The sequence below is a fragment of the Carya illinoinensis genome, chromosome 15, assembly GCF_018687715.1.
Source record: "Carya illinoinensis cultivar Pawnee chromosome 15, C.illinoinensisPawnee_v1, whole genome shotgun sequence".
NCBI lineage: Eukaryota > Viridiplantae > Streptophyta > Magnoliopsida > Fagales > Juglandaceae > Carya > Carya illinoinensis.
Genome location: NC_056766.1, coordinates 19,039,388 through 19,057,720, shown reverse-complemented (window position 1 = coordinate 19,057,720; position 18,333 = coordinate 19,039,388). Strand labels below are relative to the sequence as shown.

Below are 18,333 nucleotides of genomic sequence, written 5' to 3'. Positions count from 1 at the left end.
GATATAAAAAATGCATAAAAGACAAAAAAAGTAAAAAAAAAAGAGACATTTAGCATTCTTGGTGTCCTAGTAGTGTCAAGAGCCACTATCGGTGGCCCCAGCATTGCCCTTTTCAATAATATAGAGGGTCTGGAAGTCGAAAAACCACATCATGGTTAACACAAAGGATAGAAAAAAAAAAAGAAAAAAAAAAAAAGAAGAAGAAGAAGAAGAAGAAGAAGAAGAAGAAGATAGGAAAAGTACACTATTTTTGTTAGTGAAGGGCCTTCATAGAAATTTGAGAAATGTGGGTTGAGATGGTTTGACATGTTAGATATTGTTTGGATAGTGAGATGGTTTGAATGTACAAATCGTTTCACCTTATCTTTGTTTTAACTCAATATCCAAACCAAGTCTAAGTGGTTCAACCTTAAGAAAAGTTGTTAGACATACTTAAAATATGTGAAAATCTCTTTTCCAAGCTTGCACTAGTTGATTTCATGTAAAGGGACTTGTAATTTATGCTGTTAAGTGTTTGGGAAATGGGAAAATGTAAGAAGTAAAGCGTGGGTAGGGTAGTTGGCAAAAAGAGATTCAAGATGGGAGAGAGATTGGTTTTGCAAAATGGAAGAAAGTGGTCTTGATGCCCTTTCTGTATAGGCTCAAATGGGCGGATTCCACTGGCCTTCCAGCTATTAGGTGCATGGCATGCATCCATCTAGCTTTCATGTGGCCTCACTATTTTTCAAATTCTTTATTGTTGTTATTCTGATATAGTCTTAGAGTAAATGTATTTTTCTTAATAAAATTTCTCAATCTCATATCTCTTAATTTTATTTGTGTCTTTAATTTATTGTGCCCACAATTATTCGTTATCTCCTATTCATGTATTACATCAAGTAAGCAATATTAACCAATGATCTTAATCGGATAACAAAGCCTAGAATTTATTAGACAAGTCAAATTAACAATATGGTGTAATGATTTCTATGTTGGCTTTGTTGGTTATTCTTTCACTTTGGATAGGATTATGTTTTTTTAATTGGACTAGTTAGTGAATGGCTAATTATGATACTTTAAGAGTTATGATAATTTTGTTTAACAGATTTGGACTAATTTATATATTTTGAGAACATGATTTTTTTAGTGGTTTAATTTTTGGAAAGGATTTGCATAATTGATTTCAATTTTCCCATGGCGGGGTTGGAAGCCGCTATTGTATTCTGTGGCAGGGCCAAAGGCTACAATTATGTCCCGTTGCAGGGCTAGAAGCCACTATTATGTCCCACGACAGGGTAAAAAGCCACTATTATATCCCATGGCAGGACCATAAATCAAAGCAAAACATAAATGTTGGTATCAACACAATAACAGAATCATAACCATCGGATCATAATCATAAAGAGAATCAGAATGTCATGTCAAAAGTTTTCAAACGTCAAATCATATCATAATAGGGTACTAAACAGATTCAAATTATTTTCACATATTCATAACAGATTAAGAGCATCTTCAGGTAATATGTAGAAATTTTCAGATTTCATATTTGCTCTTTTCGCACAGTTCGGAAATAGAATACCAAAAGTTTTCAGATTTCATATTTGCTCTTTTCGCACAATTCAGAAATAGAATGCCAAAAATTTTCAGATTAAGTTTGGGCTTGCTGTTCACCCTTCTCCTCATCATCTTAAAAGTTGGTTTCAACATTAATTTAAGCTCTATTTCAACTTAACTATCAGTACTCTTCACAAATTGGTTTCAACAATTAAATTACAATATTATTTCAACTTATAAAGTAGCCCCAACATTTGGCCATATCTATATACTTTTCCTTCTCTTGTAGTTTTGTTTTTAATTTCTATGATATAAATAGCAACCAACTTTCTTGCACATATATATAGAACGATGCGAATGATTGTGACGACCCCATTTTTAGCCAAAATCTTCACTTATTATTTTATTTTATTTTTAGCTTAATAAGATTTTTGGCCCAATGTTTAGACTAGCTACGAAGGTTGCTAGAATAGTGAAGGAATCGCTTGGGCTTAATAGCCTTGGCGTCCAAGCCCAATAGAGCCCCAAAGGGACTAGATGGTAATCAGCCATTAAGGAGCAATTTGGGAATGAGGCAGACCCTAACTAGAGTTTAGGGCAATGTGGTGCCTAATTGGAAGAAAGAGGGTTGTTTTGCTCTCTCCTTAGGAACCTCATCATTTGAAACCTAGGGGAGAGGCACCCTTGGTAAGCACCACGTTGCCACTTGTCAACCATGAGTGAAGGATCCTAGAAGAGCAAAAGGAAGACATGAGAATAGAGGGGTTGGCGCACATAGGGCACATGCCCTGCTCACCCACTCACATGCCACTAGGCACACATGCAAGTTCATCCCTTTAGTGCAATGAACCTAGATGCAAAAGTGGGAGAAGGCGAAGAGGCGCATGGGAGATGTCAAAAGCCACACACACAAGTTCCCAAGGGGCTTCACGCCTACCTAGGGGAGACCAGCCAATACCTTGCCAGGTGTCATGCATGCGCTAGGAATGGGGCTTTTCTAAAAGAAGGTGATGAGGAAGAAGATGAAGGGTTTGCATGGGAGAGTGGCGCACACACTCACCAAGATTCTAGAAGAAGTTTTATGGGAAGGGAGGATGAGGAAGGGATGGCAAAGGGCACAAACTCACACACACGCTACTTGCCAAATTGCAAGTATGTACACGCCCAATCCTAGCTTATGGTTTAGGGTTTTGTAAAAAGACATGTATGCCTCAAAGGTTCAATGAACCTAGACACACAAGGAGGGTGCAAAACGACTTTAGGGTTTGGTTAAGGGCATGAGCACGCCACATGTCATAGAGTCTTTTGGCTTCCCAAAGAAACAAAATGATCATGGGGGAAATAGAAGGTTTCGACCAAGAAGGAAAAGGGCTTGCCACATGGTGCCCATGCATAGAGGCTTTTGGGTTTCCAATCTCAAAAAAGAATGATGAGAGAGAGAGAGAGAGAGACAGAGTGTGTGTGTGTGTGGGAAAATGTGAAGTATATAGGACTTTCTTTTAGAGGTGCTGGTGCCTACACCCCCAAAGAAGACACCCAAAGGTCATTTTATGTTTTGCATAAACTTCTCACCTCCCTTTTCTCTCCAACACATCCACCATAGAAGAAGAACAAGCACATTTCTTTCTATCTTCTCTCCAAACAAAACATTACCTACACTCTACCATCTCCACCCACCCAACCACAAGATGGAAAAGAGGAGCAAGGAGCCCACGTTGAGAGGAGATTCACATGGTAACAACCATTAAATCTATACCACGTTCCTTTCATCAAAACACACACGTTCACAGGGATTCTCTTAAGAAGAAAGGGTTTGGCTAGAGTAAAGGGAGATACACTCCATCCCAAGACTTGAAGGAGATTGGAATGGTTAGGGATTTTCTTTTGATTATTAGAACTAGGGTTTGCCTCAAGAGGAAGAGTGAACCACCACTAGCATGTACACTTGAGCATGGGAAGTTTGAAGGGAAGAGAGACCACAACCACCATTTTGAATTCAAACTAGTGTTCCATTCTCTAAAGGGTTTCAACCATAAGAGTAATGATCACACATGGCTATGCCATCTCTCACACGTCATGCAACACTATGACCAAGCTTTGTTAAGAAACATAAACATCATTCAGCCTAGGGAAACCTCTTCTAGGCCGAGCACAAGGAAAGACTATCTAACGTTGGAATAAGCTTCAAAACTGTGAGGGAGTAATTCCTAAACACGCCACACAAAAACCTACTCGGATTAAGGTTTTGTGTTATCACTAAGCCTAATAGTTTAAATTGTATTTTCAACTTGTTTGATCATGATGCTTCTATTTTTGCTATGGATATTTATAAGTTGACTCTCGGATAATGTTTGTGTATGAGGTGTGAACTTTGCATTTTTTTTTATATTATGTGATTTTTGCAATATTTGTTATGTCACTTGAATAAAGAGATCTATAGTATGGTATGTATTCAGTTTTATGTGATGTTTGACATGCCTACTTGCTTCAAATGTTTCACCCATGTTAGTTACAATGATGAGGAAATTTTCTTTTGCCATGATTAAGCATCGATTGCCATTGCCCATCTTTTGGGATAAGTAAATCGCATGTTTTAATATTTTCAAGCAATAACAAGAAATGTTTTGATATGTTGTTTGATAACATGACATGATTACTTGGTACATGGCATCTACATTTTCAAGTTAGCTACATGTTTTGTCATGACCCTAAATGCTAGGATGGGAGAATGTCCTACTCGAACTCCTCTGTCCACTTTGAAGTGTATAAACTGGAAGTGGTAACCCCTGGGTCGACGAAGTACAATCGATGAACCTCAAGTGAGTTCTTTTTAAAGGACTCTGGAGTGAGGTAGCCCCTAACGCTAGTAGGCGCCATAAGATGGATGCAGTGAAGGAGAAATGCAAACTTTTGCATATTGATAAGAACTCTGATATAGTCCCCACCGATCAACTAGACTGAGAAGTGATGCGATAACTAGCAAGGAACCCACGGTGCGTAAAGGAGCTGTGAGGTGCCCACTCATGTTACAAGGACTATATGACTATGAGTAATATGTGTTAAGAAAAGATGATAACTGTTTTCTGAAAGGGAAGAGTCAAACTTGATTTTCTATAATGTATATGCATAAGTTGAAGTCTTAGGTTAAGTACATGTACATGCATACATTCTCATGGTTAGCCTTTATACGCTTATTTTATTTACTTGTATGTTACATGTTAACTTACTGAGATTTTTCGAAATCTCACTGTAGTATTTTCTACTACCATTCCTCATTTGGAATGGTAGAACTTTTGACAAGTTAAGACACCAATTATGGGGAAATGCAAGAAGCTGGCTCCAAAGGTAGTCAAAGAGGCCCGGAAGAGCCCTGAGCTCTCGGCAGAGCCATCTTTGGAGGATTGGCTAGAGGCAACTGACCAATTTATTTGTGAAGTGCTTAAGTTGTTCGAAGACCTACAGAAAATTATCAACAAGCTCGATAAGGCTAGATAGCAAAGGGTTTGTAGGGTTTCGAAAGGAAAACGAAAAGGAAACAAAAAGTGTGAAAATAGGGAAATGGTTCTTTTGGTTTTGTATCCTATTGTATTTTGAGAATTTGAACTATAATACTCTTTTTGGATCCTTAGTTTTATGGTACCTGCATGATTTTGGAAAAAATATTGCTCTTAATCTTATTCAGATTTATATGAATTTTCGCTACAATTATTACATATTGTTAAAAATATGTTAGGTGCATTATGTGACGCCTCCAAATCCCCACACACGGACACGGGAAAATCAAGACGTCCGGATGATGACATCACGGATCACCACCCTATCGACGAGTGCCAAGTGTGTGTATAACCAACGAATGTGCACGAAGAAACACGCAGTGGATAACGAAAGTCATAATTAAATACCAGAATTTTTCTTAGTTTAATACAAAACTGTTCAAAACATACATAATAAAATATTAAAAAACACAAATATTGTTTCAAACCAACTATAAGCATAACTCCAACTCAGAACTTCTGTGGAGCCGTATCTTCGGACTCAGCTTCCTCCTCCTCCTTGAACTCTGCACCAAAATCTACGGAACAAAAAATGGTGTCGTAAGTAAATAAAATCCAAACACCACTAGATAAAAACATATAAAAATTAAACAATATGCATGAAAGAAAGGCCAACGCACATGTCCCGTAAAACCATATTTTTTTCCACGTACGCCAAAAACCCATTTGGTCCAAAAACATATCATTTAAAACCAAGTCTCGCCATTATCCCAGATAATGGCCCAAACCACCATTTTCCCAGAAATGGATCACAAGTCTCAACACATCTTCGCTATTTTTCCAGAAAATGGCCCATATATGAAAACCATAAAAACGATCCAATTATGCATGCACCATGATCTTCCCTAGGGATCATCCGCACACTCTGGCTCTGTGCCACACCGCAGGTAACGACTACGCGTGTGACACCTAAACGAGTGATGCCCAGACTCACGCCCAGCGCGTCCCTGGCCAAGCCATCCTCTAGTCCCGGCCACTCTAGGGACCACGGAGTCGACACGACTGCGTTACCGTATCGTGCGATCCGGTCATCGCCCTGTGACAACCCAGGGGATGTCACTCAGTATTATCCACTCCCGAGTGACCAGAGGAGCTCCACCGAGATAATAACCCATCCCGGCTTGGGCACGTGAGACACACACCCAAAATTCCATTTAAGCCAACAAAACATGATTTTCTCAATTAAAATAAAAGGCACATGAATGCAATATGTAATGCATGCCTCAAGGCACAAACCAACCAACTAATCACCAATCAATAAACCAACTCCGTCTTCAATCCATCCGACCACCAAACTCCTCGGACTCAGTCCAGAATCAACCAACCAGCAGATAAATATTTATTGTACGAGCGAAATATTTTTAAATCTAAAAGTAGAGTTTGAAAAATACTTACAGCGCTATACAATATTTTTTGAAAGCTCGCGGCGTTGCAAACGGCTGAGGAAAAGCAACGTAACAGTGTAATTTACACTGTAGCCGTGGGTAATAAATTACCCACCTTAGAACGGGGACAAAAAAAAGGCATGAAATTGATAGGAAATGGTCTTGAAATATTTATGAAGCTAAGGGAAACGAGTTTTGGCCGTGGGTGGTGGTGGAAACGGCGGAGGAAGCGGAAAAAGCCCAAATCGGAGTTGAGCTCGTGGGAGCTGCTTCGGTAACGGATCGAGGCCAGAAATGGATGGGTTAGGTTGGCAAGAGGTGGGGGAAGAAGCTGTGAAGAGATGGTGGCCGGAGGTGGTGCGACGGCGCCAGAATCGGTGAAAATCTGTGTGACTTAGAGGAGCTCGTGGTGGCTAACTGTGGCTCCGATGGAGGTGAAACTTAGTGGAGATGTTCACCGGTGAAAGGGGAAGAAAATTGGGTGGGTGGTGTATGCCACGCCACCGGCGAGCGGCGGTTCTGGGCTGAGAAAAACAACCGGCGACAGAGAGGAAAAACAGGGTTGGTGCCGTGACTTCCAACCGTGTGTGGCGGGCTGGTCCGATGGCTCTGAAAATTGGTGGGGATGATCTCTGGTGGGAGGAGAAGAGAATGGTAGGGGTGGTGTACTACACGGTGGCCGGACGGCGGCACACTAGGCTGGTAAACAGGTAGCGACGGGAAGGGGAAATGGGCTGCTGCGCACGGAGAGAGAGAGAGAACGGGGAAGAAAAGAAGAAGAAAAAGAAAGAAAGGAAAGGAAAGAAGAAAAGGAAAAGGAAAGAGGGAAAAAGAAAAAGAGAAAAGAAATGAAATGAGGTCCAATCCTCACTCCGGAAACTAAAAACAGATCCGCCGAAAATAATTTTAAAAACCATAAAACGACTAAATAAATTAAACACAACATCAAATAAATTAAAACCAATTTAAAATAAAATAACTTAAAATAAAAGAACCAATATATTAATTAAATTAAAAACACTCATTCAGTGAAAATATACGTAAAAGCGGGTCATCACACATTGCATCTTAACTGCCTTGTACGGGGGTATGTAGTTTTGAATTACATGTCCCAACACTTTAGTCACCATCTAATCCCAAATGGGAGGGTTGGGGGTGTCACAATGATGATCACTAGAAAGTTTGTACTTTCGTAGTGATGCTCTGCATATGTATAGTGTAAGAAACATATATAATTAATCATTTTCTATCAATTTGGGACAAATTAATGATCACTGCAAAATGATCAAATGCTCATGATCAAGGAAGAAACTAATGCTAATCTATTGATTAGTATGCCAATGGCATGGTTTGTATCAATGCTTTGAATACCATACCAGATGTCGTACCGATCAAGGCACTGAAATTAAATATTTTGGTACCAGTACCATTTCGCGTACCGTTTCAGAATAGTCGATATATAAATATATATATAAATTATATTTCAAAATAATAGTCTATATACGAATAAATTATACATGAATACATATATATTTAAAATTATAAATAGTCTGGTCTGAATTAGCAGTCAAAAAATGAGATTATAGTTTGAAAAAATGAAAAAAAAAATAAAGGCCGAAATATAGGCTGGTACAGGCCGAATATAGGCCGGTATGGCCAGTATTTCGGCCGGTACGAAATATGTACAATACCTGTACCGGACCAGTGGCTGGTACGGTACAATATTAAAAACAGTGGTTTGTATTACCGCTTCCACAGGCCTAGCTAGCTAACTACCCTAGCAAGCTTCCTCCATGCTTCGGTCCACAACCCACCATTGATAAGTAAGTAATATGTTATATATTCAATATGTACATCCATTTTGCAAGCTTCCTTTGCCTTCAACCGCTTTCATTCAAATTATCATTTTGAGTTATTATATGAATTCTAGGATCTCTAGTTGGAGAGAAATATACACATAAAGTGAGTTTGACAATAATTATAACTGCACAAGTTTATTTCCCTAATAGTACTCATTGTTGAGTAAATATTATGAGCTTACTTTAGATGTTTATCTCTTTTCTAATTGGACCCTAAAGTTCAAATAAGAACTTTAAGAGATAATTCTTGATGTAAACCCCATAAGTGCAACGCAAGCCATGAATTTGAACAAAAGTATAACTCACCCAAAAAAAAAACAAAAAAAAGTTTCTCTTGCCGGGTCTCACTTTTTTATGTTAACTAAAAACAACATAAATGAAAAAAAAAATATTTATGTCACCAATAACACTGTACATTGAATAATAAGAAGAAGCCCCTCCTATCTTATGTCCACGCTCCTTTCAATTAAAAAAAATAAATCATCTCCCTTAGTTATGGCTGCTTTTCCCTTTATCGATTATTGTGTTCGTCTTGTCTTACAAGTGTTAGATTGAGTACGTACTTATTTGAGTGGTGTACCCATCCATTTACCATCCCAACAACTATCCTTTCATTCTCGTAATATATACTTATTCAATAAGTCGGGCATAGGAATTATTTTGTTGGCTCACGGTTGGACGATAATTGTTTGAAAAATGTGAAGTCTTGTTCAAGTTTTTTGTAAAAATGTGGACTCCATAAAAAATGAAAAAAAAATTTAATTTGTTATAAAAGGATTGAACATGACTTGTATATTTGAGACTTATATATATTATTTTTCTAACCTTCGACTTAGAAGCTTAATTATTTGTTTTCAAGTATAATGCTGGATTCATTTGTGAAGTCCCCAGGTCACCGTTTGGAATGTATCGGAGATTTGAAACATCAAGACGTGCAATATATTGTTACATATTATCGTTCATGACGGTTAATATGCAATTTATCTTAATATGCAATTAGCAGTATGCAATAATTGCAGCAGAATAAGGGTGACTTATGAAAACGTATGTCAAAATGAACTAAACATCTCAATAATATTAATAACTATCATACGTTGAAACTTAAGGATGATTATCAATAGTCAATAGTTAGATTAACTCTTTCATACACTCTAAAGTATGAAGAGAAAATGATATCTAGTTTTCGCTCAAGGTTCGACTCCTCTTTGACTATCTGTATCCAGCAGTCCATCCAATTTGTCATCAACTGTTCCTAACACTACTTCTACCTTTTTGGGGGAAACGGTAGTGGGTTCACAAAGGTGAGATTTACTTGAAATCTCAGTAAGTTAAACAATCAATTTGCATAAAAATAAGTTATACAAGATAAACATGAGATGCATGCTATACAGAAAAATCAATATTTCTCTCCCATCCAAATTGCTCAACAGTTTCATAGAAACTTTGATGCACCTTTTCTTATAGAAAACATTTTTCAATTCATTTTTTCAAGAATATAACATTTCATCATTATTAAAGCCATCATTAACAATAACATCATAATGTATAATATCATCACAACTCCCCATTATGCACTATAAGTACCTACTAGTGATCGTAGTACAACTCATGTTAAAACTAAATTCTCTGCATACTTATTCTCAATATATTGGTAACATAACATATCATCCTAACCTATCATCATAACATCGTAACATATGTACCCACCAGCTTTATGTGTTATAAATGATTTTGCTCTAATATTCTTTAAAATAATCCACTCAAAGCCCATTGACGGTTCTTTGTTAAGCCAAGGGTTACCACTTGATTTTTACTCACTCCAGAGTGGACAGAGGAGTTTTATTAGGATAATTCTTCATTCTAACCTTTGGGATCGTGACAAAATTTATCTTTTATGCTATGCTTAGAAATGTTTTACACGATATGTGTTTGTGAAGTATGAAAATGACAATTTCATACTATAATATGCTCAAACAGAAAAAATTAGACATGTCATGTAAGTGCACAATGCTATGTTTCATGCTCAAAATAACATTTATATCATGAATAAGAAATCATAAATAAATTACCTAAGTGAAAGTTAGATGCCAACTTACAAACTTTCAAATGTTTTTAGAGGCCAACACTTATGCATTGCTCAAAAGCCAAATTATCACTAAACCAACAATTAAGCATATGCATGACGTTTCTAGCTTTTCCTTGTAAAAAAAGATGTTTAGAACCCAAATAAGTCATCTAGTTTCATTCTTTCCCAAACACAAGGCTTTTTTATATGCTCATTACTCAAGATTAAGAAATTTAACCAAAACTTCATAAAATAAACTTTAACCAAGTAAAATAGAAACATGATTGATGGTCAACACAAGATATGGGCTTAGAAAAAACAAGATATGGGCTTAGAAACCTATCATGGCACGTTTTCTTCCTCAAATTTAAACCTTCAAAAATTATTTCAAAACATTAGTGCATCATACAAAATCATATCAAGACATGCCATGGCTAAAATCTCAACCCAAAACAAATTATGCAATCCATACTAAAAATCTGACCAGGTTTGCATCATTCAGATAAAACCTTTCTAAACTTACTCAAAACCTCATTCTCATGCCATAAATTAAAGCCAAACATGTCATTCTAACACTTAACAAAAGATAGGGCAAGATTACTTACATATTCGTGGCCCTTGAGCTCCCAAACACAACTCACTTCAAGAACACTCTCAACTCACTCGGTTTCTCACTATTCTTACACTAAGTTTCAATTGAGTGCTTTGAAGCACTTCCAAGGAAAAAAATAACAAGATTAGTGGCATGGGGAAGTGAGGCAAATAGGTGCAGAAATTCTTTGAAGAATCAAGGTACAGCCGGTTAGAATCCAACTAGCTTCCTTGGTGATTAGTTGGGTTTTTGGCTTTTGTTTTATGGAATTATTTCGCCCTTGCTATGTTTGGTCCTTGAGTGATATGGTGAGGTATGAATGGTGCAATTATATTTTGAAAATATAGTGGAAATGGCATGGGTTTGGGGCTGGTTTGATGAAGTGTGCATGGTGATGCATCATGGTGCCGATTGGTGGTTATGTTGGCATTGAGATGGCTTGGTTCCAATTGACATGGGTTGGGTTAAGCTTAACCTTCTAGGTTTGTCTAAGAATGATGAAAAACAATTATAAAGCCTAAAAAATTTCAGATCATAATAGTGTAGAAAAATAATTCAAAGAACACTATGTACGAATCATGATATGTAGGTTATTATTCATTTGTTAGATGAATAGTACTTCTTAACTCAAGTTAGAAATTTAACCATGGCTGGAAGGGAATCCTAGGGGTGTATGGTTCAGCTTAGGTTGAAGAGAAATTAATGGTATGGTATATATGGGTTGGGCTTTTGTTGGGCCATATAAGCAAGCCTTGGTTGTGGGCTATTTTATGGATCTTATGTCCAAATTTATGGGAACTATCCTTGGCCTCAAAGGCCCACTAGGTTGGGTCCAAATGTTGGGTCTTTCTTAGGTTGGGCCAATGGCCTTCACTCTTATTAAGTTAGGCTCAATGGCCTTATATATATTATATTGGGCCTAATTTCTAGTGTCCTTCAAGAATGGTTTAGAACTTTATATCTCCAAGGTTGGGCCTAAAGCTTTTAAATCTATCCTTAGCCTATCTCATCCTTAGTAAACTAGGGCCCTAAATAAAACACTTTTAGACTTTTGTTAAATCCATCCAATACTTAGCCCATTTGCCTAGCCCATCAATATGCCATGTGTCATACCACTATTGGCCCCTTGGCATTTATCCCTTAAAATTATTAACACACTAAAATTGTCTAACGATTCTAACTAACCTAATGGCGTGAATCCTATGCCAATTAAGCTCTAAAATTTTCTTAAAAAAATAAATTACAACTTAGACTAGCTAGGATCATACGTGCTAAGTTCAAGTCCAAAATTATTTTTAAGTGGGGTGTTACATACTGGTGTAGGTATTACTCACCGAGTCTACAAAGGTCATGGCAGGACCGATATATATATATATATATATATATATATATATCATCTATAACTAGTGAGTTACTCGATGCATGTGACGTACTTTTCCAAATGAGTCATTATCTAAGGTCGTGTTATTTCCTTTGATGCCTCCCAAGCAATAAAAGGGTTAATTATACTCAAGAAATATGAGTATTTATGACGAGTTATTTGCGACAAAAAGACTATTTGTGATGAGAATATACTCATTTTTGTAAAAAATAGTGGTCAACAAATAAGAAATTTTTTTTGTAGTAGTTGCTCGTGTATCAAGACATACCCTCGAAGTATTGCAATGCATAGAGGCATAGGATGTGTTCCTTGATCAATACAAATCCTTTAATTTATGTCTCCCAAACCATAGGGACTAGGGAGCTTGTGATTAGGGCATTGGCAATGTGACGGAGATGCAAGACTAGCCATTCATAATGCCACTAGGAGGGCTAGGCGTGTCGAGGCTAGGAGGGTTGCATTAGGATGTATGCATGGCTCGGGCAGTGAGGCGATGAGCATCCAAGACAAATAAAACTAGAGGAGTTCCTTGATAAGATGACAAGTTCCTAAAAAATAGGGATGAAGGCGCCATTCATGGTGGTGGCCGGCAATGAACCTTTTATTTAGGAATTTATTTATTTTAATATGTTTATGTTATTTTCTAGTTTAATTCCTAGTTAATTTCCTTTATTTTAGGCATTTGAAGTTGTTTCTTTAAAATTAGCATTCCTAAAACTAAGGAGTGGATCAAGATTAAGATCTAGATCTACGGAAGAGATGGGAAGGCATGTGGTGCCAACCCTTGGGGGAATTCCTATTTATAGTTTGCTTGCATTGTTATTTAATCAATTATGTTATGTTATTCAATGAATGAAAATTTTCTCTTCAATTCTTTTGAGAGTTAAGTGCTAGTCCGAGCTAGTCTTGATTTTCACCCACCAACCAACCAACTTGGATCTTTGTGTTGCCTTGAGGAAGCCAACTAACAAGCAAAAAACCCTAGATCTAATCACCCACCACGCCAATTACAAGTGAGTAAGAGTGAGGCTTCCATCAATTGGTGCTTTTATTGAGAGAGATCTAACCCAAGGAGAGGAAGCCATGGCCGATCGACAACCAAATCATAGGGAGCATATTGTAAATATTGAATCCACTTTGGAGGCACAATAAACCGCCACCAATGAAAGGTTTGGAAGGATTGAGGAGGTGCTCCACCAATTAGTAGATCAAAGGAGGAATGGAGAGAGAATACGCCATAGAAGACGAGCCCATAGTCCCGAGGGTTCTGTTGGATCTAGAAGAAGCCAATGTCGTTAGAGGGTAGATGACTCAGATTCATCTTCTCAAGATTCCTCAAGCACTCATGAGAAATCAACCGGGGAAAGTGAAGGATAAGAAGGAACCGTGAAGAGAGGAGAGGAGCATGTAGAGGGAAAATTCTCAAGTCAAAGATGGAATTTCCAAAGTTCAATGATGATGACTCGAGCACATGGTTAGTAGAGCTGAGCAATATTTTGAGCACAATCACATGGAGGGCCATGCAAAAGTGTCCTATGCCGCTTACTTCCTTGAATGGGAGGCCAACCAACAGTGGAAATGGATGGGGAAGACGTATGGGGCTCAAATGAGGGAGTTGAAGTGGAAGAAGTTCATCAAGGAGCTTTTGAGAGGATTCGGGCCAACTAAGTATATGGAATACCATAAGACTCTCTTAAAGATCAAGCAAATTGAATCTTTAAGAGAATACCAAAAAGAGTTCAAGTATTCATCCACTAGAGCACATGGGTGGTCAGAGAAGGCCCTTATTAGGACCTTTGTGGGAGGATTGAAGAGCGAGTTGGCGGCAAAAGTGAAGCTTAGAAAACCAAAGACCTTGATGCAATCATTGGAGGTTTCATGAGTCAAGGAAGATCAACTCCAAGATCTAAAGAAGAGTAGCCAGTTTTAAGTTAGGAAACCACCCCCAATTGTTTCCAAGAGTGGTACAAACAAGACTTTGGGCAAAGACTTCTCATCGGGAGGTCCTAGTGGAGGCACATCAAGTGGATCTAAGCCTTTACCCGCGAGGGTGAAGAGGCTATCTTAGGAGGAGATGCAACGAAAAAGAGAGAATGAGTTTTACCGCAATTGCAATGAGAGGTTCACTATGGGCCACAAGTGCAAATCCAAGCAAATCTTTCTCATAAAGGTGGAATCCAAGGAAGAGGAAGAAGTAGTGGAGGAAGAGTGAGAGCAAGAGGAGCAATATTAACAACAAGCTGGGGGAGGAGACCCCCATATTTCTATTCATGCTTTGGCAGGTGTTGCCGGGCCTAGAACGATGAGAACACAAGCACACATTGGCAAGATGGAGGTAACAGTTCTTGTGGACAATGGTTCGTCTTTGAACTTTATCAATTCAAAGGTGGCCGAGAGCTTGGGGTTGCCTATGATTTCTATCACTCCATTTGAGGTCAAGGTAGCTAGTGGGGAGAAGTTGGTGTGTAGAAATGTTTATAAAAAAGTATGTTTGAAAATGCAAGAACTTGAGATTGTGGTAGATTTGTATTCTTTGCCAATGGTTGGGTTGGATGTTGTGTTGGGTGTGCAATGGTTAGAGGACTTAGGGAAGATAGTGTCGGATTATAAAAGAATGACTATGGATTTTAAGATGGGGGGTAAATGGGTGACCATGAGAATGAGTTGAAGAGAAGGATGCAAGACCGTGGGGCCTAATGAGATGAAGAAGATCCTAAAGCGAGGGGGGCAATGTTTTGCTATCACATTGGCCTCCTAGCCGAGAGGCTTGAGTGAGGGGCGTGAAGTGGTAGAAGGAGGCTTGGAGAGGGAGTTAGGGGCTAAGTTGCCTCTTGATATGAGGGAGTTGTTGGGGAGGTTCTTTAGAGTGATGAAGGATCCGAAGACACTTCCATCCTCAAGAGAATTTGATCATCGCATTCCTTTGAAAGAGAAAGCCAAGCCGATTAACATTGCTCTTTACCGATATGCTTACTACCAAAAGACCGAGATCGAAAAGCACGTCAATGAGATGTTGGCTAATGGGCTTATCCGACCAAGCACTAGTCCATTCTCAAGTCTAGTTCTCTTGGTGAAGAAGAAGGATGGCACATGGAGATTTTGCACCGACTATTAAGCCTTGAATGAGGTTACCATCAAGGATAGATTTCCAATCTCAACCATTGATGACATGCTAGATGAGCTTGGAGGTTCTATGTTCTTTTCCAAGCTAGATCTAAGGGTTGGGTACCATTAAATAAGGGTGCATGAAGGAACATTCACAAGATAGCTTTCCAAACTCACAATGGCCACTTTGAGTACTTGGTGATGCCGTTTGGTCTATGCAATGCTCTTTCAACTTTTCAAGCATGCTGAACCAAAACTTTAAGCCGTATTTGAAAAGGTATGTGTTGGTGTTTTTTGATGATATTCTTGTGTACTCCAAGACATGGGTGAATCACTTGGGGCACTTGGAGGTTGTTTTGGGAGTGCTACTTGTCAACTCTTTCTACATGAAGTTGTCCAAGTGTGCATTTGGCCAAAAGCAGATTGAGTACTTGGGGCATTTGATCTCACAAGATGGGGTCAAGGTGAATGCAAGGAAGGTGGAAGCTATGGTGGCTTGGCCCAAATCAAAAACTATCACCCAATTGAGGGGCTTTCTTGGACTACAGGTTACTATAGGAAGTTTGTCAAAGATTACGCTTCGATAGCAAGACCACTCACTAACATGTTCAAGAACAATAATTTTGTTTGGAGTGAAGAGGCGGAGAAGGCTTTTGAAGATTTGAAGAAAGCCATGACAACTACACCCGTCTTTGCTATGCCTAATTTTGAGAAGACATTTGAGCTACACATGAATACAAGTAATGTGGGAGTAAGGGTTGTTTTGACACAATAAGGGAGGCCATTAGCCTTCATTAGCAAGGCCCTTGGTGTACAAAATAAAGGGTGAAGCATGTATGCACGGGAGATGCTTGCCATCATGGAGGGCGTGAGGGCGTGGAGGCCTTATTTGTTGGGAAGGAAGTTCTCAATAGTCACGGATCAACAACCTTTGAAGTACCTTTTGGAGCAAAGAATCACCACTATGGATTAACAAAGGTGGGTTTCTAAAGTTCTTGGTTTTGATTTTGATTTGCTGTATAGGCCGGGTAGGGAGAATTGGGTCCTTCATTGGGAGTTTGGGATGAAATTAGAGAGGGAGTAAAAAATGATCTAAGGTGTAAGGAGGTGATGGAGAAGCTAGATGTGGATACTAAGGGAGTTGAAAATTATGAGATGAGTGACGGGCTTTTAAAATACAAGGGGAGAGTAGTTGTGCCGAGTGTGGGAAAGTTTAGAAAGAAGAACTTGAGCAACTTTCATGATTCCAAGGAAGGGGGACACTTGGGGTTATACCGTACTTGGGTAAGGGTGGTTAATTTGTTCTATTGGGATGGCATGAAAGGATAGGTGAGGGAGTATGTAAGGAGATGTGAGACTTATCAAAGGGTGAAGAGTGAGAGTAGCAAGCCTAAGGGGTTGATGCAACCCTTACCGATCCCTACTCACACTTGGGAGGATGTTACCATGGACTTTGTGGAGAGGTTGCCACTTCCAAATGGTTGTGATGGGATGCTTGTGGTGGTTGACCACTTGACCAAGTATACACATAAAACTTGGCAAATGTGTTGGTTGACCTCTTGGCAAACGGTTGACCTCTAGACAATTGCCAAGCTTTTATGTGGATTAAGTGATGAAGTTTCATGGAATGTCGAGAAGCATAGTGATCGATAGAGACAGTGTCTTCATGAGCAACTTTTGGAGGGAGTTTTTCAAGATGCATGGGACAAGTTTGCCCAAAGTTCAACCTATCATCCCCAAACCGATAGCCAAACGGAGGTGACTAATCGGACACTTGAGAAAAACCTTAGGTGCTTTGTGCACCATTATTGAAAGAATTGGGAAAAGCATTTGGCATGGGCTAAATTTTGGTACAACACATCCTACCACCGATCTATCAAGATGACACCATTTGAGGCATTTTATGGGAGACCACCACCGGGGCTTGTGGCCTATGAAATGGGGAGTTCACCAAATGATTTGATGGATACAGAGCTTAGAGAGATGGATGAAGTCTTGAAGGATCTAAAGAAGAATTTGGCACGTGCTCAAGACCAAATGAAGAAGCACTTTGACAAAAGGAGAACTATAGAATCCTTTGAACAAGGTGAGTGGGTATTTCTCAAGTACCTATCAAGAGAGCATAAGGCAATATCCAAAACAACATTAAGCAAATTGAGGACTAAGAATTTTGGCCCATATCAAGTGTTGGAGAAGTGCGGACAGCTTGCATACAAGCTAGATCTACCGGTTGGGGTTCACATTCACCCTATTTTTCATGTGTCATGGTTAAGGAGGAAGGTTGCAGATCCAACCAAGGTGATGAGTAAGATGCCCTTGGTAGATGAAGAGGAAGAAAGGCAATCCAACCCAAGAAGATCGTGGAGTATAGGCTTGTAAGAAAGGGTGGCCAAGTGAGTACCGAAACCTTGGTTCAATGGAAGGGGCTTCCGTCCGATGATGATACATGGGAGAGTGTTCGGGGTCCTCAATGATCAATTTCCGGATTTAGACCTTAAGGACAAGGTCGTTCTTGAATGGGAGATGATTGATGGATATGCAAGACGAGCTATTAATAATGCCACTAGGAGGGCTAGACATGTCAAGGCTAGGAGGGTTGTATTGGATTGCATGCATGGCTCGGGTGGTAAGGCGATAGGCATCCAAGACAAGTGCAACTAGAGGAGTTCCATGACAAGATGACAAGTTCCTAAAAAATAGGGGTGGAGGCGCCATTCATGGTGGTGGCTGGCCATGAACCTTTTATTTAGGAATTTATTTATTTTAATATGTTTATGTTATTTTCTAGTTTAATTCCTAATTTATTTCCTAGTTAATTTTCTTTATTTTAGGTATTTGATGTTGTTTCTCTAAAATTAG

At 38.9% G+C, this 18,333-nt stretch overlaps 1 protein-coding gene across 1 annotated transcript; it reads left to right on the top strand.

The window, feature by feature from the left end:
• The first annotated feature begins 17,355 nt into the window (after positions 1–17,355).
• On the top strand, positions 17,356–17,853 carry LOC122296734. Its single transcript, XM_043106532.1, has one exon. It carries the CDS (start codon positions 17,356–17,358, stop codon positions 17,851–17,853), a length of 498 nt encoding a protein of 165 aa, XP_042962466.1.
• Positions 17,854–18,333: the final 480 nt, after the last annotated feature.

Excerpts from the sequence above, each read along its gene's own strand:
- LOC122296734 (XM_043106532.1), top strand. The coding sequence starts at position 17,356 with ATGACACCATTTGAGGCATTTTATGGGAGACCACCACCGGGGCTTGTG.